A 22,305-nucleotide genomic window follows, 5' to 3' on the forward strand; every position below is an offset into this window, starting at 1 on the left:
GAGAAAGCTGGCTTTCTAGGTGCATGTAATTTCTCTTAAGGCTCTCCCAATAGATGCGTCATATTTTACAAAATTCAACATTCGTATCTGGAAGTTGGTCTTTGAAAAATTATTCTGCAAATGTGCCAGTAGCACTTAGCCAAGAGCTGGAGGTGTTTTTACTTTTCCTTTCATTATTTGTGTTTCTCAGTTTACCCTGTAAGTTTTTGGTGACTACTGCACGGGTCCCTGCCATGGCTCATCGCTCCCGGGGAATAGCCCCCCGCCCCACCTAATGGATAGTAGGCACCTGGAAGGTGGACAGTGGGACCAAGCCAATGTCGATGATGCAGAATCTCACGCAGCTGAACGCAAAGCCAAAGCGCAATTGGATTATGTCAAAAAGGGAAAAGGTGCCACGTGCATTTGCCGTGTTTCTTCACAGAGCAGGCCAACTTAAATATAGCCTACTACCACAACTTGTCCAGAATTAAAATAGCCCAGAACAAGTGGCAAATGGCAGGCAGTGGGGCTCTTTGCCAAGAGATGGCTAAGGGACAGGGAAAATGGGCTTTTGAGATGGATTGTACATGCTTGAATAACAACAGCAAATAGGACACCCCGGGATCCTGCTTTGTAACTTAAATTTCAGGTCAGTGTACATTCCCAGAGCATAAAAGAGAAAACTGGTCAAAACACTCAGAAGCTTCTACGGGTATCTCAGAAACAGATTAAAATGTGCTGTATTATTAATTTTAAATTAGAATCTGGTTCCTGAATTCCAGTTTAATGATTTCTTATCATGAGTCAAGAACAATACTATTGCAATTAGGTTTTCCAGGCATAGGAGATGTTTTAACCGGTGAATTGAATTACATCATAACCCTGTGCCAAAGCCTCATTTTGACAAAGGAGCCTGGTGCTGTACATAATGACATTATAATTTAAAAATATAAGCAGCCCTAAAAAAAATACCATAAAAATAAATAAAAATGCAAGCAGCCCTGATTTAACTAGTTGCCCGGGCAGTGTTAGTGGTCAGCACAAGAGTTTTAGCTAGTATTTTGGTTAAATTATTTATTCCTAAAATTATTTCTTCGGTTGGTTTCAGTTTTCCTTACTTCCAACTCTGTCACGTTCCCTGGGATTCACTAAACCAAAAAACACTTTATTAGAGGACTATAAGTACAGTGAAATATTTGCCCCAGATGAGAACAAACAAAAAACTTTCAGACACTCATAATAGTGGTCAATATTTGTTGGTACAGAGATATATTTCAATCAAATATAACGTCCACATATTAAAATGTGTGTATATTATATATGTACATATATTTGTGTATTCTTCCCCTAAAACTCACTGTCTGATTAAACCTACCAAGTAAACATTTAGTACTACTTTGGAAGTGTTTAATGATAGAAGAGATTCATGGTCTTACAGCATTTAAATTGAAAGCTGAGGGGTACCTGGGTGGCTCAGTCGGTTAAGCATACGACTTTGGCTTAGGTCATGATCTCTCAGTCCAGGAGGTTGAGCCCCACATCGGACTCTGTGCCGACAGCTCAGAGCCTGGAGCCTGCTTCGGATTCTGTGTCTCTTTCTCTCTCTCTGCCCATCCCCCTGCTCACACTCTTTGTCTCTCCCTTCCTCAAAAATAAATAAATATTAAAAAAAAATAAATTGATAGCTAATAGTTGCAACTGATAGTTACTTTTAAGATTACAAAGCAGGTTTAAAAAAATCATAATCCTGGGTCTTTCTGTTATATCTAGAATAAAAAAGATTTGCTTTAAAAATTAATTTCAGATTTGTAGAACTAAGGTGATAGGTAAGCTGTTTACTAGGATTATGCCAGCACTATGGAAAAGAAATGTTAACATAAATTCCATGAAGTTATTTATCATATTAAAATACATCCCTTGTGCTAACTTACTATATATATAGTGTCTCAGAGCTCATGATACGACAGAGGCCTCTTTCTCAGACCAGCATCAGAACCTTTCTCATTTCATTTTGCCATGCAAGATCATTCGTGTGAGCTGCTATTGCTGTGATGTCTCAGAAAAACATTGCAGAGAAATTTCATATTTACAACTGACTGTTGCCAACAGTGATCATCTGCCAGAGAGAGATTTAAGGGAAAAGAAGCTTTAATTTCACCACCAGCATTGTTGGAATTGCAGTGGGGTCAGAGCAGTATGGTGATGTGTACAATATAAATGTAGTTAAGTAGGGAAAGAAAAGTGAGCATGATATTTAGAATTAAGTAGAAGTATATGTGCCTGGATTGGCAGCTAATTTGAAAGTCTTTCTAGACATTTGTAATAATTAAGTACCTGGAGGCTGTGTTTGAGGTAGGAGACATTAGGAGTTGATCATGAAGTGAGGATTTGCATCGCCATGGAGAGATGTCAGGAGAGACCAGCCAGGGGTGATTATTTTAGGAAGCCAAATCCAAGGTCTGAAACCCGGAGAAGCATCAGTAGGAAGACAAGGAACAGCGGGACATTCTGAACATTATGTAGGAGCTCCTAAGAGCGTAGATTCCAGCTAAGGCTGCTCCCCAGCCTTGGTCTTTTGTGTGCTGTCTCCTCCTTGTCGTGGATGGAAAGAGCTTCTTCTCACTCTGTGGAACTCCTCTTCTTACTCTGGGAACAAATGCTATTTTTCAGGTCATTCTAATTCCTCCCTGTAAGAAGCCCTGTCTCTAGGGCAGCGGAGTCCACACATCCTCTAGAAGAATGAGGTCTCTTCAGGACGGGTGTGTTTTATGCATTATGATTGACTCTCAAAGGCATCTCCTTTCTTTGATGTCCTTCATGTTTTCAGGGTATCTGATGGACCCAAGGGCGCCCATTTCATTCTAGAACAAAATGAAGACCATGAAGTGTAATACTCCATTGTGCCCATTGTGACATTATTTGGGTCCAGAATTATAAATACATTTTACAGGTTTCTACCAGAATCGTACAAAGCCTCTCATGCTACCCGGTTCTCTGCCTTAAGTGCAAGGGGATTTTTCACATTCCTACCTCAGATAGGGCAGAGCAGCCCTAAGGCAAGAGCATGTCCTATTGTCCCCAAGACTGTTGTCATTTCAGTAGATACCGTGATTGTATTGAAAAGGAAGGAAACACTATTTCCAGTACTCTTGCTGTGGCTAGAAGTTAGCACAATCAGGAAATCCAACTTGGAAAGTTATAGCCCAATGCTCTGAGGTAAACCTGCAGACCTCTAAAGCATCTGTCAGAAAGCAGTGAAGCGGCAGGTAAGACCCTGGATCTCTCTGCCGGGGGAAGAGTAGGCTTTGGAGTTTGCCAGGTAATTCTTCCTGTCCCTCCAGAGTTCAGTCTGACTTTCCCCCAGTCATAAGATAGCAATTAGTAGATTTTTAATTTGGGGCCTCAGAGGGAATCCTTACTTTAATGCAGATCACATCCTAAATTCCCCCCATTCTTGGGATGTGCAGTATTCCTTCTATGCCTGGAATTCTTCCTGATATTCTTTGGACTAGATCTGAATCTCGGATTGGTGAGAAGTAGCTCCATTTGGGTTAATGCATCTGTCTCCTAAGGAATGGAGTCCCGGAAGACAGCCCCTGCATTCCCTGGGGCCTGCAGCAGGGGCCCATCCATGCTGCTGACAGGCATGGCATCCCAGGTCCCTGTGTCAATCCCACAGAGAAGAAAATTAAAGGTTAAAAGTTCATCAGTATGTGTCTAGAGTAGAAACCCAGGCAGACAACAGGCAGACAACAACAGGAATATTCCAAGTAGCATAAGCACCGTAAAAATGTAGTATTGGAGCAGATCACTCATAGTCTATTGGGATCAGAAGGAAAAGATTATTATTATTTGAGCCAGAATATAACATGATTTTTTTTTACTTCCTTTGAATTCTGCCTTGTGTTTCTACCACCATCGCTAATGAAATATACATTTTTATCTCAATATACATATATTCATCTTCAAGACTGCCTCTGCCCCCCAAATCGTATTGTTACTTTTACTGAAAGATGCAGCACAGAAAACCAGTTACCCTGGTTTATATATCTGTTTTCTGTTTCCATTTTTCTGTGTCCCAGGGTAGGCCATTATTTTATCTATTGAATACTGGGATGAAAAATTGCTGTTCTCAGTTTAACACAGCAAATACTGAATACAGGTAAAATTACAACAGAAATTTTTTGAGATTCTCATGGAGATGAAGAAGAAAACTTTTTAAGAATTCCGGAAGAACTGGATGATCTTCTGATATCTCCTTTTAAAGTCGGAGGCGTTAATTACTGATTTGGTGATATGGGGAAAGGCAACTATGAGTTGGATGAATCTGTAGTATTTTTAACACCACCTAAAAATGTTCCTGCTAAAGAATACCCTTGATGAAAACCGAATCTTTCCTATAGTCTATAGTGAGATGTTTTCTAAGCTGTGTTATTTTCATTTGAAAGTCAGCCAAGACTGATTTTTTAAAAATATTTAAAGAAGAAAGCTCAAAATTTGCATTTTTCAATGGGAGTCATAAGTCTGTTAATTTTAAAGCATTGGATAGAGAAATGAGGGCAACAGAGAAAGGCATGAATATAAGAACAATGGGTATGAATGAATTTTTATAGCAGAAAGAAGTTTATTACCGGAAAATGAAATTAAATACAATGTTTGCTAAAGCAAAATCCAGAGGATAATAATACAGAAATCATTTCACAACATAGTCACCCCACTTTGCCCTGAAGTTTCAAAGACCGGTTCTGCCCTTTCATCCCACTGGGGACCGTGTGGGCTCTCAGAGGCCCTTCCAGTTCTAAGTGCGTTTTTTCATCTGTCTGGTAAAGCAGAACTTTCGAGAGTCACTTCATCAAAACCATAAGATTAACATAAATCAGAGCAAATCCTGTATGCTTTTTATATTGTCCCCAGTACCTGTTGCAGCAAAAGACTGAAGATTTAAAGTAAACATAGTCAAGGATTCTTAGTCGAACTGTTGAGTCATTCCTTGTCACAAACTAGTCATGAAATAACTGGGTTACCTGAATTACAGTTTCTACAAGGAAACATGAAGTGACTAAAACTAGTTTGCTGAGAGAATAACTACAGCTGACCCTTGAACTTAGACATGGATTTTTTTTTTTTTGGTACAATACACTGCAAATATATTTTCTCTTACTATGTTCTTAATACCATTTTCTTTTCTCAGATGTCCTTGATTGTAAGAATATTAATACATATTTTAAAAATACATGTCGATGGACTGTTTACGTGATCAGTAAAGCTTCTGCTCAACAGTCGGCAGTTAGTAGTTAAGTTTTGGGAGCGTCGAAAGTTGCCCGTGGATTTTTGACCATGCAGGGAGTTGGTGCCGCTCACCCCTATATTGTTCAAGGGTCCACTGTTTATCCCTTCTGTTTCGGCATCCCTGTCAAAGAAGTCTTATAAATTCTACACCTTCAAAACATGCACATTTAGCATGACAGAGCTCAAGATGCAGGATGGTTTTGCACGGCCAGTCCCAAGTCAGCTTTTGCTAATACTGTTCCACATCTAATGTTCAACAGAGGGATAGGTTCCTTGTTGTTCACCGTCAAAGCATATCTAAATAGAACAAAGTGAAGTGGAAACTGGTAGATTTGGGATATTTAGAGAGCCATTTTAGGTCATCTGAGATAGAAAACGGGTATCTTATTACCTAAGAGAATGTGTTTCAACTATGAGTTCAGGGAGGAATTCTGAGGGTTTTACGTGATTTTTATGAGTGAATGCTGTTCTCTTAATTTTTCCTAATGTAGAAATATTTACCAAATGGAATAGCTTGAGCACCAGGGTGTACATTTAATGGGTACTGGTGGCAGGAAGGTGGAGATTAGGTCCACCTGTGAGCCAGTCACCCTGTCAGCCTGTCACTCAGCTGAACGCCATTGGCTGCTATCATGTGTCTTGATCGCTGGGTAGTCTTAAGTTGCTCTACTTCTTAGTCATACTGGACTTTAATTTGTAGCCATAATGGACCCCTGGTAAAGGATAAGAAGTATAACAACACTGATGAAGAAATAAAAATAGCATTGACATGCCAATTCTTTTTTTTTTTTTTTAAATTAACTTTTGAGAGAGAGAAAGCACACATAAGCAGGGGAGGGACAAAGAGGGAGGGAGAGAGAGAGGGTGGGGGGAATCCCAAGCAGGCTCATGCTGTCAGCACAGAGCCCGGTGTGGGGGCTCGAACCCACAAACCATGAGATCATGACCTGAGCCAAGATCAAGAATCGGAAGCCCACCTGTCTGAGCCACCCAGGTGCCCCTGACTTGCCAGTTCTTATTACCCAGGTCTTCTCTGTTCTGAGGGTTGCAAAGTTCTTACCAGACACATCCAGATGTTTCTGTTACAGTGCTGAATAGAAAATAAAGTTATGATGTCTAGTGTCATTTTATTGAACGTGCATCCATTTTCAAATAATTTGACCCATCTTTTGTTACTAAGAGCCTCCTGGCTGATTATTTGAACTTATAGTATATCAGATTCAGTCTCAGAATAAGCAGTTTCTATGAATCTGCCATAGGAAAGACAGAAGCCTTACTTTGATCAATTAAAAAGCACCTAAAACTATAATAATAGTCTGCATTGATAGGACTTCGCAATTACCAGATTGCCTTTACATTTTTCTCTTGGTCCTTATTTAACCCTTGCTGTTTCCCCTGGTCCACAGTCCACCATTGGCTATGTGCCCTGTCTCCCTACCTAAGGTTCTGTCTCTGTCCTCCTCATTGATGCATCTACCCTGCATCAAGGCCATCTTCCACTTTCTATGCTTCTCCCAGAAGAGAGAGCCTTTCAAGAGGAAGATGTGATGGAATCATGGAGACCTGAAGTAAGGTCCTCCTGGTCCTGTTCAGCAATTCCAGTACTCCTTGTTTCCATTCCCTAGAACTTTTGTACAGTTCTGATTCCAAATCTTCACCTTTTTGACCCCTCAGATTCTTCCCACTGGCCCTAAATTTTAGCAGAAGACTAATAATGGCCATTTATTGATTCCATACCCTAAGTTAGGACTAAGTATTTCATATCAATCAATTGTGATCCAGAACAACTCTACAAGGTAATATCCTCCCCCATTTTATACATAAGGAATTGAGGAGAAAGGAATACAGTATGTGATAACCTGGAGTTTAAACCCAGGCCTGTCTGGTTTCAAAGCCCACTGCATTCTCGAGCTCTCGCAGGCTTTCAAAGGATCTTTCAGATAACCTTAAAACATTGGATGGATCCATCACTGTTCTTATATTTTTTTCCTGTTTGCTTTCTTTTGCCTCATCCAGGACCTGTCTCCAGCAATTGTCACCTCAAAGATTCTTCATTTTCTGCTGTTGTCTGGGCATCTTTCTTCCCACCTCATGATAAGATCAGTTTTCATTTTCTTAAGAGTAAAACGTCTTTTCCCTTGGCCCAGCTAATCCTTCTGGTTACTGTCCACATTTCCTCCTGCCTTTCTGTGTCAAAGGTCTCCAGCATGTGGCCCACACCTGCTTCCTCCACTTCCTCTGCCCATTTCCTCACCAGCCCCCCATCCAACTGGCTTCTGCAGTGGGACTGCTTGTTAGTACTACCCTCTCAAAGGTTCTTATCAAGTTCAGCAGCCTCTCCTATGCCCTCCCCTTTCCCCAGCACCATCAACCCTTACTCAGATTCTAAATGTGCTTGTTTCAGCACCATTTCTATCTGTAGTAAGTAAGCCATTCATCTGGATACCGAGTGAGATACAGTATTTTGGGGTTATCTTCTGTGTTTCTCTCCTTACCCATTTACCATTCCACCAGTATTCAGCCTCTGTTCCAGGATTTTTATTAAGAGCTGGCCTAACACAGAGGCTGCCCTCATGTTTCAGACTTCTGATAGTCCTTCCCTTAAAACGTCCATGGATTATTCCTTCCAGCTCTTGCCCTCACTAGATACTTAGCATGCCCTGGCTTGGACTAGTGCAGTGGCTTCTTATCTGAGAGCCTAACCTTTGGTCTTTTCTCCTCACTTCTCCCAGCACACCTAGGATGCTCTATAAATACTTGTATATCGGGTGATTTTTTTAAAATTTTTAATTGTAAGGGGCGCCTGGGTGGCGCAGTCGGTTAAGCGTCCGACTTCAGCCAGGTCACGATCTCACGGTCCGTGAGTTCGAGCCCCGCGTCAGGCTCTGGGCTGATGGCTCAGAGCCTGGAGCCTGTTTCCGATTCTGTGTCTCCCTCTCTCTCTGCCCCTCCCCCGTTCATGCTCTGTCTCTCTCTGTCCCAAAAATAAATAAAAAACGTTGAAAAAAAAAAAATTAAAATTTTTAATTGTAAAATATACACAACATAAAATCTACAGTCCTAACCATTTTTAAGTGTGCAGTTCAATAGTGTTTAGTACATTCACACTATTATGGAACCCATCTTGAGAACTTTTTTATCTTGCAAAACTAAAACCTATACCTGGTGAATGATAGCTCCTTGTTCCCCTTGATTTAGCCCCCTGGCAACCACACGTCTTTCTGTCCCTATGAACTTGACTTCTCTGGGGACCTCATATGAATGAAATCATTGGATGTGTGTCCTTTTATGACTGACTTGCTTCACTTAGTGTAATGTCCTCAAGGTCCGTCTGTGTTTTATAGCATGTGTCAGAATTCCCTTCTTTTTTAATGTTGAATATTCTGTGTATGTATACGCCATGTTTTGTTTATTGATTCATTCACTAATGGGCACTTGGGTTGTTTCTACCGTTTGGCCATTGTGAATGAATAGTGCTGCTAAGAAAATGGGTGTACAGATATCTCTTTGAGACCCTGCTGTCACTTCTGGCCAGACACCCAAAAGCAGAATTGGTGCATCATACGGTAAATCTATTTTTAATTTTTTGAGGATCCTCCATACTATTCTGTATAACAGCTGTGCCATCTTACGCTCCCTCCAGCAGTGCACGAGCTTCCAAATTTCTTAGCATTCTCACCAGCACTTGTTGTTTTCTCTTCTTTTTGTTTTTTTACAGTAGCCATCCTAATGAGTGTGAGGTAGTATCTCATTGTGATTTTCACATGCATTTCTGTTATGACTAGCAATGGTGAGCATCCTCCCATGCTATTTGTATATCTTCTTTGCAGAAACGTCTATTCAAGTCCCTTGCCCTTTTTTTAGTTGGCCTTTTTTGTTACTGAGTTGAAGGAGTTCTTACATATTATTCTGGATATTAACCCATGATCAGATAAATGGTCAGCAAATTTTTTCTCCCACTCGGTGAGTTACCAGTGATTATATTTTAAAGAGAAGTTGTAATCTTATTTAGTGCTTATTTTGTGCTAGTTTTTAAACTTTAGAATGACCTTCATTAAAAAGGACTTTTTGGGGGCGCCTGGGTGGCGCAGTCGGTTAAGCGTCCGACTTCAGCCAGGTCACGATCTCGCGGTCTGTGAGTTCGAGCCCCGCGTCAGGCTCTGGGCTGATGGCTCGGAGCCTGGAGCCTGTTTCCGATTCTGTGTCTCCTTCTCTCTCTGCCCCTCCCCCGTTCATGCTCTGTCTCTCTCTGTCCCAAAAATGAATAAACGTTGAAAAAAAAAATTTAAAAATAAAAAAAAAATAAAAAGGACTTTTTGTAAAAATTATTTAAAGAATAAAACATACCTTAAATTTGTTTTTTCATCAGATTTTTCTCAGTGCATAAAATACATAGGGAGGTGACTTTTAGGTAAGTTGTATAAAATTCAGAATAAAGTAGAAGATAGCCAGTTATTTATTTGGCCTCTTTCAGTTGAGGATTATAGATGTGCTTTTGACCTGGCCTGTCCAGAGAATACAGCCTTTAAGCTTATTAAGTTTGATCAAATGTTAGAGAATAAAATCTGTAATATACATAAGAATGAAGATTTGTTTTTCAAGCTTGAAAGTGTTCTGAATATAGAAGAAAATCCTATAAAGGAAGTTGAATAGTAGGTTCTGCTCGTCCGTAAGTTATGATGTGTGTTCCTCAGCTTTAACACACAGTGAGGGGTTAGAGTTCACAAAACTTAGTATAACAAGAGCTTATTGATCTGGTGATTTTTTTTTTTCCAATATCCTGCCAGTTTCCAAAAAAGGATTTGCAGGACATTATGGTTCACATTCATAGTAGCATTCTGACATTGGGGAATGTTAAAGCCATGTAGCTAGAGAAGATAACCATACACATAGATTGAGGATAGTTTTACTCCCAAGATTCCTCGTAGCCTTAACAAAAACAGAAATGATAGATTATGTAGTTCTCATCGTATGATACAAGGAGGTGCACAAATTTATCATCAGAGACCTTTTTTTTTTCCCCTGGGACTAAACTGTAAGAGGAATGTGTCACCAAGGTCTGTATAAACATAATGGTGTCACACATAATGGACAACATTTTACAAAAGTTATGTAAACATTCTTCATATGGATCTTGGTTCTTTCTTCCTCCCTCCCTTTGATAAAAAGCCAAAAGTATGATATGAATTATGATTCTATGAAGGGATTTCTATGATAGCTAAGGAGGTGTGGTTTGACTTTTGATCTCTGGGACAAGAATCATCTGTGGCCTAGACTTGCCTCAGTGTAGTCTCTGGCTAATAATGCTTTCAAAGCCAGTGTTATCACACCTCTGAGAAAGTTTGAGCCCTTGAAAGATCAAATACCAAACTTCAATGGGAATATCATGCTCCTTCGTTTACATTTTATGTCTCAATCACTTGCTATCACTTTTAGGAAAAGAAGCATTGGGACTTCCGCTCAGGTCATGATCTCGTGGTTTGTGAGTTTGAGCCCCTCATCGCTCTCTGTGCTGACAGCTCAGAGCCTGGAGCCTGCTTCGGATTTTGTGTCTCCCTCTCTCTGCCCCACTCACACTCTGTCTCTCTCTCTCTGTTTCAAAAAAATAAACATTAAAAAAAAATAAGTTGAGACAGGCATCTAAGGGGCCCGCCTGCACCTTAGCAGGAGGGAGTATATGCTAAGCCTTGCCAGGCTGGTCTTATCAGAGAATCAAATCAAGATTGAAAGAAGAGTTTCTTCCGGGTGCAATAACTCAGAAATCATGCCTCATTTTTAAGCCGAGGTCTGTGTAGTCACCTCACTGTTGTTCCTGTCAGGAGTATTCCTTAACAGACTGATTTCTTCTTAAAAAGGACTAAATTGTATACACAAGATGATTGGCTTTCACAAATCTGGGTCTCTTGTAAATGAATAAGGTCACAGTCCAAAAGGAAGGCTAACAGGTCATATCTATTGCATTTTCTTACCATGATGTCTTAACCCAGGAAAGAGTTTTAGCTCTTATCAGGCATTTCCAAGAGAACCAGAAGGGAAATAGGATGGTCGGCTGTAAAGATAGAAGCAGGGTCTGTTCTGCCTCTGTGGTAGCCCCAGTGGAAGACGGTGGCTGTGACCAGACCAGGCGCAGGGATGCAAACAAGAACCGGCTGGATTGAGGATGTGTTTTGGAGGCAGTTCCAGCTGGATTTGCCGACTGTGGCTGTGGCGTGTGACCGAAAGGGAGGCCTCAGGGGTGACTCCAAGGGTGTAGGCTTCAGGAACTGGAAGAATGGGGTTGCCATCACCTGAGATTTGGATTCTTAATGCACAGTTGCTCTCATTTTAAAGTTTTCCTAATAATCTTCTTTAAATGTTGGGACATCAAGGCAAATCACACGTATGACCCCTGAACCAAGTAGATCATAGGCTCTGCCATCAAATTTTAAATCCTATCAGTGAGCTGACTTTGATTTAATATAACAGATTTTAAAAGACCTCAAAATCCACATTTTTAAAAAAGCAGTTACTGTGGGGAGATAATATATAAAAAGCAGAAAGAACAAAATTTGTAAATGTGGTATACAGTTTATCCATTCTAAATTAAAATCTTCATCAGCCGTGTCAGCGAGTGGATGAGTGAAAGGTTGAAGTTAAAAGTTGGGACAGACATCTAAGCGGTCAGCATGTTACCTTAGCAGGAGTGAGTATATGCCAGGCGTGTTTAATATACTGTCGATAGACTTTTGTGTGTGTGTAAAAGCATTACTAGGTTTAAGAAAAATCAGGAAAGCGGGACTGTTTTGTTCTGAGCACGGTGACTTGAGAGTTTGTGAAAAAACTATTTCATTAAAGAAAGAAACTCCGATATTCATCATCAAATTACTGATTGGAAAAATAGGTTGAGATTAAGTACCTGTATACAGGGGATGCCTCACATCCAGAAATTTCACATTTACCATTTTGGCTTTTCACACATGACCTTTGTGGGGCTTATGTCCGGGGGGACATCACCCAGCTGCTTGTGTGAGCTTAGCCAGCCTCTCAGGTCCCTTTGCCTCTTCACCCATACATAGTAACTCTCTACAAGCTAAAACTATGGGTCTATTTGTAAAATTATGGCCCTAACAGAAAGTCGACAGCTGATGCCCAACTGAAAGAAGTTGCTTTCTACTTACTTTTCACTGCATTTTATGGGAGCGAGTGTATGTGATCATGGTGTTTTGAGATTGGTAAGGGTCTGACCACTTACAGATATCAGCAGTGTTTGAATATGTGAAAGACTTACTGGGCATGTGTGCTCCTTGTGTGTGTGTGTGTGTGTGTGTGTGTGTGTGTGTGTGTGTGTGTGTGTGTGTGTTTTCCACGTGACCAGCTACAGCAGCAAAGCGTCCACTTTGCATTGTTTCAGCTGACCTCCCCAGACTGACTTGCCTAAACCCCCCACGCCCCCAACCCATGAACAATGGCATGTCTTACCACTTGGCTGAATAAAGGGGTTGTGTGTGGCTCTGGAACTGAGCCTGGGATTTGAACACATGAATTCACTAACATGAGCCAGAGTTAAGCCCGGATTTTTCCCCGGGCTAATATCTAGACCTGTCAGTGGCCTGGCCACCCCAAGCTGGTGGTGACAGCAAACGCAGATGGGTTCCTTTTCTGCCTCCTGTCTTTGGGTCCAGGGCTACCAAAAGCACTCACGCAGGCCTCTCGTTTAGGTTTTGAATGTGGTTTTGACTCATCTTGCTGGCTGTGCAGGAGCCTTGATGCAGGGTGGGGCACTAGATGGAAAGGTTCCCCTCCCTGTTTGGGCTTACAGGAAGGAGCAAGTAAAAAAGTAAAGGGTCACGGCTTTACTGACACTGTACTTCCAAAATATATTTGTAGAAAGGTTAAGCTATATCTGTTTATTCTCCAGCTTAGCATATTGTAAAAAGTGGTGGAGATAAATGGTACCATTTTATGGTGGTGCATTGTGATAGGATCAGAATAAACTGTTTGTACTTAGGTTTACAAATTTATCATTGAAGGGCTAGCAGATTTTATTATAAGGCAGCATAACTGTACTCTTCTGGCTTCATTAATTATGATGCCTAGACATAGTTAGGCTCTATCTAAGAATAGATAAAATGGAAAATAATTCTGAGAAAAAGGGTTGGGGATTCTGAGAAACTGAAAGAACATAACACAGAGCATCCATTGATTCTCAGACTCAACACAGGGACTAACTGTTAATTTTGTTTCCATTTCATGGTCCCTTATAACCTAAAATGTCCTCTGTGATTCAGAAATAACAATTTTGATGATTGGAAGTTGATCCATTCATTTTTAATTAGTGAATTTTATTTTTTAGAGCAGTTTTAAATTTATAGAAAAATTGAGCAGAAAGCATGGAGTTCGTTCCCATGTATATATACCTCCTCTCCCCACACCCACAGTTTCCCCTATTATTAACATCTTGCAGGAGAAGTACATTTGGTACAGTTGAACCAGTATTGACATATTAATATTATCTAAAGTCCATAGTTGACGTTAGAGCGCACTCTTCTTTAGTGGGTTTTGACACATGCATAATGTCACATGTCATACAGAGTAGTTTCATTGCCCTCAGTTTCTCCTGTGTTCCACCTCTTCATTCCTCCCCCACTTTTGCCCTGAAGCCTTGGCCACCACTGATCTTCTTACTGGCTTTATGGTTGTGTCAATCTGTTCATTTTTTTTTTTTTTAATTTTTTTTTAATGTTTATTTATTTTTGAGACAGAGAGAGACAGAGCATGAACGGGGGAGGGTCACAGAGAGAGGGAGACACAGAATCGGAAACAGGCTCCAGGCTCTGAGCTGTCAGCACAGAGCCCGACGCAGGGCTCGAACCCACCGACCGCGAGATCGTGACCTGAGCCGAAGTCGGACGCTTAACCGACCAAGCCACCCAGGCGCCCCATTTTTAAGCAACTACCCAGATGTTCCTACGGAAGCATCATTCAATCCTTTATTCATAAAATGAGCCCCCAATAAACCCTGTGTGCTAGGCAGTGTTGTACACATTGAGAATCTAGCAGAGAACCAGAAATGTAAAATCCCAGTCTTTGGGAAGCTTACATCCTAGTACAGCCAGCCTCCAAGCTTCGCTAAGTCCTGCGGAGGAGTGAGGGGTCCCCTGAGGACACAGAATGAGAGGAGGTAGTTGGAGAATTTGAGAACGGGACCTCCTGCCAGTGAGCCCCCACCCCCGTCTCAGGTCAGACCCCATCTTCCCCACGTCCTTCCTGCAGCTAGTCCCAGCTGGCCTGCACCAGCTGCCACCTGCGTTTTCCCCACTAAGAACTGCTAGGGCACAATGCTATTTCCCAACTTTTCGTCTCCTGCTGTTTCTGAAATAAGCGCAAGCACCTCTTTCAGACTTTCATTTAGCTTTTACTAGTAGTTATCTACAGCCCTGCCTGGTGCTAGTAAAATAGGATGGAAGGTTAACAGAATTCTAAGAAATAGATGCCCATGACTATCATCTAAATACTAACTGGACAAGATCTTCTTTGGAAGGAGATGACCCAGAGCTCCCCGTCTTGCCCTGTAAATCCTCTCTGCTTGGGCAGGTGGACATCAGTTCTCCTGCCTTGCCATAAGAACCCCACCCCACCCCACCCCACCCCCGCCATTCTCTACCCAGCTGCCTTCTCCCTCACCCTAGTCCTCTGGAAAGAGAAGAGGTTTTGTCAGTTGAGGATGGGCCAAGGGGCAGGTAGAAGATTGAAAGACATCTGTTTCTTCCTCCCCAACTCTGTCTCCTTGTTTCACACAAAAACATACATAAAGTTAAATGGGCTCCTTAGAACCTCCAGAGCACATTCCTAAGAGCACACTCTGTGCTCTGCTTCTACAGGCTGGTGAGAGCCCATTGTGTGCGTGTCTCCCCAGCTACACATTCAGTGACATCACATTGGTCGCTTCAGTTGGTCAAGGAGGGAGTATTTATACCACGGTAATCAGTGCCACAAATAAAGAGTTTTACTACTTTTTTCCAGAATTACTTTTCCAGCATGCTATCGGGCAGACCCTTGTCGATCAAATTCTTATTTTGATTCTACCATAGGAAATTAAATTCACGAACACTATATATTCATAAGCTCTAACTCTACTCTCCATGGTTTGGAGCAGGGGAGATTTGATCAGTCAGCAGGAGTCAGCAGGAGATTTGATCCCGTGTTTTGAAAACCAGGCTTTGCATCAAGCTGCACAGAACTTGCTCACCCTTTTCATTTCCCTTGAAAGGACTGAGGCAATATACGGGTGGTTTCATCCATGTCGTCGTCATTGATCTCTCACAATATGACCATAAAACTTGCAGTTGGAGGCGTGTGACCACGATCACAGCATTTTCCTCCCCAGACCGCAGACAGCTTGCATGTCCGTGTGTGATTAACAAGGTGCCGCCCTTGCTGACTCGCCCTTTGTGCTCCGTGTAGGACCGCACACGCACGAGCGAAAGCTGACGCCGCTGACCAGGCAGCTCAGGCTGCCCGCCAGGAGTGTGACATCGCAAGAGCTGTGGCTAGGGAGCTGTCGCCGGACTTCTACCAACCAGGTGAGACTGTTGTCCAGTGATGGGAGAGGTAGGGGTATTGCCTCTGGTTTCCTTTTTTTTTTTTTTTTTTTTCCTCCTTAAAGGTCTATGCCTCGTGAATACCAGCAGTACTACAAAACAAGTAGGTACAAAAAGTCCTAAGTATTTGAAGTCTGAGTGTTAGTGCTGGAGATTTGGCTTGTTGCCCAGTGTCTCTCCCTTCCTGCCTCCGACTCCTAGGCCACAAACTTGGAGCTGACAGCAGTAAATGAAATGGGAATCTAAAAGAAGCATCTGATTCTAAGAAACGGTGTTAGTGTGTTAGTGACCACTGCAGATGTTGTAACAAATACTCCAAAATCAGAGGCACATATAACAATACCATTAGCAGTAGTAAAGAAATGAGCTAGTAACTACTGTGACTAATTTTTTTAATATACTTGAACTAAAGTTCAAAGGACTGTGGTTAGGTAAGGAAGTAAATCACTTAAAAACAGGTTAATTTGCACAGATTAAGAGGAAATTCCAGGTCATAGTAGAAGAAATTAAAATAACCTCAAAAAAATCAATCCAGATCATCTCTCAAATGTCTTAAAATAGCAATATACAAATATTTGCAGTAGGTTTAAATATTTAAGTCCCTTTTAGTGGTTTCCTAGTAGATTGTTTCTATCCCTTTCTATAATGCTCGCCTCTTTTTTATATATGTTTCTTCATTGTTTTAGAACCTACAGCTCCCTAGTGATTGAGGGGCAACAGATTTCTAGATGAAGGGATCAAAATCAATGCTTTAAATTTCTTAGTATCACAATTTATAGTTTCTTGGGAAAGAATCTTTCCACACCGGTTTCTGTTAAGCTGGAAAACAAGCACCCTGCACAACACAGGTGTTCAATCCATGTTTGCTTCCAATAAACGTCCTAGAATCCTGGAGTCCACAGGGCACTATAACTAAATGAACAAGGCAGGTCCAAGTGCACAGAATAACAAGATCCATACCAAAGCTACAAACTTGGCTGTAATAAAGGATGGAGGAATGAGAATGAGGGACATGGTGATTTTTTTTTTCCTACGAAGAATGAGGACTGGGTAAAAGGCTGGGTTGAGAAGACCCCGTTCTTCTAGGAGAATGGAGAGGGGCCCAGTCTAGCCGCTGAGCGCTAGGGCTGTCAGAGTACCTTCTGTAGTAGTTCTCCTCCAGGGAGACAACCACAGTCGTGGGGGTTTTCTTTCATGTGCCTCCTTTTTAAACCTCTGGGTGAGATTTCAGCCATTTAATACATGCATATATTTCTAAGAAAGGGAAACTCTGCTCATTGCAGTGACCGCTGCTAGGAATAAACTATGTTCTGGTGTGAAATGAACTCACACTTCTCTGGTGCCTAAGTACGTCAGTCACTACCTGTTGGTGTGAGAGCTGCAGACAGAGTTCAGCCACCCAGGAGGGTCCGTCCTTTGCCCTCCCCAGTGACACTGCCATTGGGAAGCAGCTCAGCAAGTGCCGCTTCATGGAGGAGCCCTGGGCTGGAGCTACTTGGAAAGCAGACAAACTTAGTATTGTTGTCTGTTGTTAATTCTCCTGGGGAATAGCGTCCCAATAGATTTCTGTTAGGTGTTACCAAGAGGTAAATGATACTGAAGGTCATCTCAGTTGCCCAGACTAAATGGTTTTAAAAGCCTTTTATGGCATAAAAGCATTGGAGGGAAAAAAAATATTGTGGGAAAATGTAATTCCAGCCTCGGAGCTAACATGCCAGCTTCATACACTCAAGTTGTCCATCAGTAATGAATACATCACAGTAGCACGAGATGACAACGGGTCTATTGGAGACAAGAGCTAAGGGGAAGGCTGCAATCCCCTTTGACCCATAGCCAACTCTTCCTTCAGCAGCTGGATAGAAAGCCTTTTCTGTACTAAGTATTATTGATCTTCTCAAGGGAGCATAACTCAAGCTTTCCACTCTGCATTTATAGGGTGATCAAATCAGATAGACATTTCTAAAAGGGCTTTCAAGTCCTTTTTCTAAGTCAGGCTTCTCATTTAATTCACATATCTTAGATATAAATATTTCCATTGTTTGAAACACATTTGTCGTACATAGAAGCTGTTGGCCCTGGAATAAAGGAGGTCTGTTGTAGCTTACACTTTGAACACTTTCTCAGGAGCAGGCAGTATTTTCAGATATTTACCATCTTAGTTAAGCCGAATGCTTTTAGTTCAAAACCACATTATTCTACAGTTCAGTTAAAAACTAAGGGGAAAATAGGAGCATGTGGGATGGCTTTGTCACTCAAAGGGTTAAGTTCTAATGAGTAACAGAAAGCATACCTGTGGAGGTATGTGAATGTACGTGTAGATAATTGCATGTGTACACACACAGAAACCTACACTGTCATGTGTGAGCGGCACGGCAAGGCATCCCCCAGGAACTCAGAAATGAGAGTTCCCTCTGAGAGTGAAATTTTAAAATGAGCCTGTGATGCTGCACAAAGATATACAAAGTGAGCATAAGTAATAGCACAGCTGTATTACAGCAAGATTTCTTTGTAACCTAAGTGTATTAAAACATCTAAACAATTGGCCACCCAAAGTAGTATAGAAAAAAAAAAAGAAAAAGCCACAGAGGCAAAAATTGGCAAAGCCCACCCAAACACTGTCCAGAGGACAGAGAAGCTGTGGCCAGAACCTTGGAGTATTGCAGTGGAACTGGCAGGGACGTTTGTGTTATGGGGCAGGATGCAGGGAACTGTGGCCAACCGTGTATGGCCTTATTGGCAAGATCATCCGACTGGGGAAATGGATGCATCAGCCCTGCTCAGCCTGATGCCTGTAGATATTTGATTGATCTCGTGCATCTTGTCCTGAGTCCACGCTCACTGTAACCTTCTGATTTCGGGTGAGCTTGTCATGGAGGTCTACCATCAGGAACAGCATGCACTGGCGTTCCCGGTGTAAGCCCCTTGGCCTGTGTCATGTTTACATTGCCCATTGTGAACTAATGACTTGACCTTCTGGTGTTATACATCAGAATTGTGAGCTCTGGTGATGTGATTCTGCCCCAGGGGATGGCTCTACTTCAAAGTGCTGATGAAATTGGGTTTCTAAGCCAGGAAAGCTGAGATGAGATTTTGCATGACCGCTAGGGAAGTGGAGGGGAGGATGACTGGGAAACTATGTGGTGGTTCTTTGTCCCACTGTTTCCATTTCCTTTCCATCAAGATGCTTACTTTGTTTTTAATTCCAAGTGATATTAAGTAAGGTGTAAAACTTATATTTTTATCAATTGTGGGAGTGACTGGGCTAAAAAAAGACTGAAAAACACTGCCCCAGAATGTGGTAAACATATTTGCTTTGAGCCCTCTTAAGAGATTGCCAGCTTATTCCCTAGGCAACATCCTCAGCAAGTTTTGCCTTCCTGTGTTTAAGCACGTGTATTAGTCAGCCCGGCTGCTATAACAAAGTAAAATACCACAGACTGGGTGGCTTAAGCAACAGACATTTATTTCTCACAGTTCTGGAAGCTGGAAGTCCAAGATCACAGTGCCAGTATGGTTGGGTTCTGGTAGAGAGCCATCGACCTGGCTTACAGATGGCCTTCTTCTCCCTCTCTTCACATGGCCTTTCCTGGGTACATGTGTATGCAGAGAGAGAGAACTGTGGTTTCTCTTCCTCTTTAATAAGGGCACTGGGGTGCCTGGGTGGCTCTGTCAGTTGAGTGTCTGACTCTTGATTTCATCTCAGGTCATGATCTTGTGGTTCATGGGGTTGAGCCCCACGTGGAGCTTCAATGCTGACTGTGTGGAGCCTGCTTGGAATGCTGTCTCCCTCTCTTTCTGCGCCTTCCCTGCCCATGCTCTCCTGTCCCTTTCTCCAAATAAATAAACCAAAAATAATAATAATGATAATGATAATAATAATAATAATAATAATAATAATAAGGGCACTAATACTATCATGAAGGTCTCACCTTCATAACCTAATGTAAACCTACTTACCTCCCAAAAGCCGCACCTCCAAATACGAACACATTGGGGTTTGGAGCTTCAGCATATGAATTGCGGGAGATACATACATTCAGTCCATAATAGCATGTATGTGCACACACATACACTCTGTACATTATTTAAAGTAAAAGTGAAGTCTTTAGGTTATTATGAGCCAGGGTTAAACTAAGGTCACGTTTGTGGTATGAATGATAAATCTTTAGAAATCAAAGCATATTTTCATTATTTAATGGTCTATGCTTATCATTAATATGTAGTATTTTTGGTTAAGAAAAGGGAAGTGTCCTGAAACAGATGACTTCTAAACTCACTTTCCAAAACCCAGAATTCAGAGTAACTGTTTTCATAGCAAAAGGGAAATACAGGATGCCTGGATGGCTCAGTCAGTTAAGCATCTGACTCTTGATTTTGGCTTGGTTCATGATCTCATCGTTCATGAGTTCGAGCCCCATGTCGGGCTCTGTGCTGACAGCACAGCGCCTGCTTGGTACTCTCTCTCCTGTCTCTCCCCCTCCCCCTGCTTGTGTGTTCTTTCTCTCTCTCTCTCTCAAATATTTTAAAAAATATTTTAAAATATTTAAAAATGATCTATTAGTTGACATGAAATTAATAATTAATGAGTTTGGTTATTCTTACCGCTTACTCATTTCAGTATGTTCGGTTCCACAAGCGTGTGCTAAGAGCCAGCCCTGCGCAAGGCAGCGGAATGGACATACCACAGCCTGCGGACAAGAGCGCCATGGCTACGTTCAAAGAAGTAGCAGTGTTTTTAAGGATGGGACTCTGAAGTCCTGTAGGAAACGGGTGTTCTTTCCACATATACTTTTCCAATATAAAAGTAATCCTGCTACCACTTATGTAATCTGTTTAGAATCTTCCAATCTTTACTGATTGGCAGTCTCCATAGAAAATACCTGATTTCTATTTAATGACTTCTGACGTTGCCATAAAGCATTTGCTATCCGCCCGGTCCTTGCAGACATTTGTTTGGGGGAATCTTCATGGCACTGCTTCTGCCCATACCCAGCCCTCCACGGCTCACCTGTGAGGAACTAGGTGCATACCCTGCTGTTACCATCTGCCGTATCTGTTCAGGGCCTCCATGCCAACTATAGCAAGTAACCTCTCAGTGTTGGTGGATGACATGTGCTGAATGTTGTTTGATGTCGTGTGGCCTGTATCTGACTTCTTCCTCATATGAATCCCTGGGGTGGGGGAAGAGTCCCTCAGGATTCATAGATACGGTCTGTAAAAATAGATGAAAATGCTTACTGCAACAACTATGAACATGTATCCTAATTTTGCTTCCTGGAAATATTCTGACAAGTCTTTTTTTAATTTTTTTTAATGTTTATTTATTTTAGAGAAACAAAATATGAGCAGGGGAGGGGCAGAGAGAGACAGAGACACAGAATTCAAAGCTCCAAGCTCCAAGCTCTGAGCTGTGTCAGCACAGAGCCCAATGTAGGGCTCGAACTCACGAGCCATGAGATCATGACCTGAGCCGAAGTTGGACGCTTAACCGACTGAGCCACTCAGGTGCCCCCTGACCAGTCTTTTTAATGAACTACTGTGGCTCCTCAATCCTGTGTCGCTGGTGTGGCCCTGCCTGACACACATTACTCCACAGAACAAGTAGCAAGCGCAACACATGCCTTCCAAGAAGATAGTCCAGGAAAAACTTCTGTCCTCTGCGTTATATGTCTTGTTTAAAAAAGCATTTAATCTCACTCTAGAAAATCTAACTGTATATCCTCCTTCCTGGCCAGTCTCCACATGACTACACCATGTTGGAACCATTGCCAGCTGGATGTAATCATGTAAGGCTGGAGTTAGGTCCATCTCTAGTCAATGTTTTTTTTGTTTGTTTTGGGGGTTTTTTTGGCATGCTGTTAAATGGCTGTATCTGGGTACATTAGAATCACCTGGAGCATTTGTGAAACATCAAGATTTCAAGGCTGCACTTCATAGTTATTCAAAGTCTCTGGGAATCATATCCCAGGTGCCTCTGATAGGCAGCAAATAGGGAGCCACTGCTTTACAGTACATTTATTTTCTTACCTAGCCATTTATGAATGCATAGTAAAGTTGAGAATTTTTTTAAGATGTAAAGTAGGCCCTAGAATGTACGTCCCCACTCTAGTAATTTTTTTTTGTCATAAACTTGACATACAGTGTTCGTGTCAGGTGTACAACACTGTGATTGATATGACCATCCTATGCATTCTGCAAGCCTTACCTTAAGTGTAGTTACCATCAAAGTTATTACAGTGTCACTGCAATATTGACTATATTTCCTGTGCCGTCATTTCCATCCCCTTGATTTATTTAGTTTTTACCTCCTAATCCCCTTCACCTATCTCACCAATGCCCTCTCAACCACCAGTTCTCTTCATAGATTTATGAATCTATTTCTGTTCTTTTTTGTGTGTTGTTTTTTAGATTCCACATATAAGTCAAATCATATGGTATTTGTCTTTCTCTGACT

At 41.7% G+C, this 22,305-nt stretch overlaps 1 protein-coding gene across 3 annotated transcripts in view; it reads left to right on the top strand.

The window, feature by feature from the left end:
• The window catches only part of JPH1 (junctophilin 1), an 84,281-nt gene that overhangs the window by 44,274 nt on the left and 17,702 nt on the right, over positions 1–22,305 (top strand). For all 3 annotated transcript variants that reach the window (XM_030304201.1, XM_030304199.1, XM_030304200.1), the window contains exon 3: positions 15,715–15,833. In XM_030304201.1, the coding sequence (XP_030160061.1) occupies positions 15,715–15,833 (119 nt within the window). The remainder of the gene's footprint in view (positions 1–15,714; positions 15,834–22,305) is intronic.

Source organism: Lynx canadensis, chromosome F2 (genome assembly GCF_007474595.2).
Source record: "Lynx canadensis isolate LIC74 chromosome F2, mLynCan4.pri.v2, whole genome shotgun sequence".
Classification (NCBI taxonomy): Eukaryota; Metazoa; Chordata; class Mammalia; order Carnivora; family Felidae; genus Lynx; species Lynx canadensis.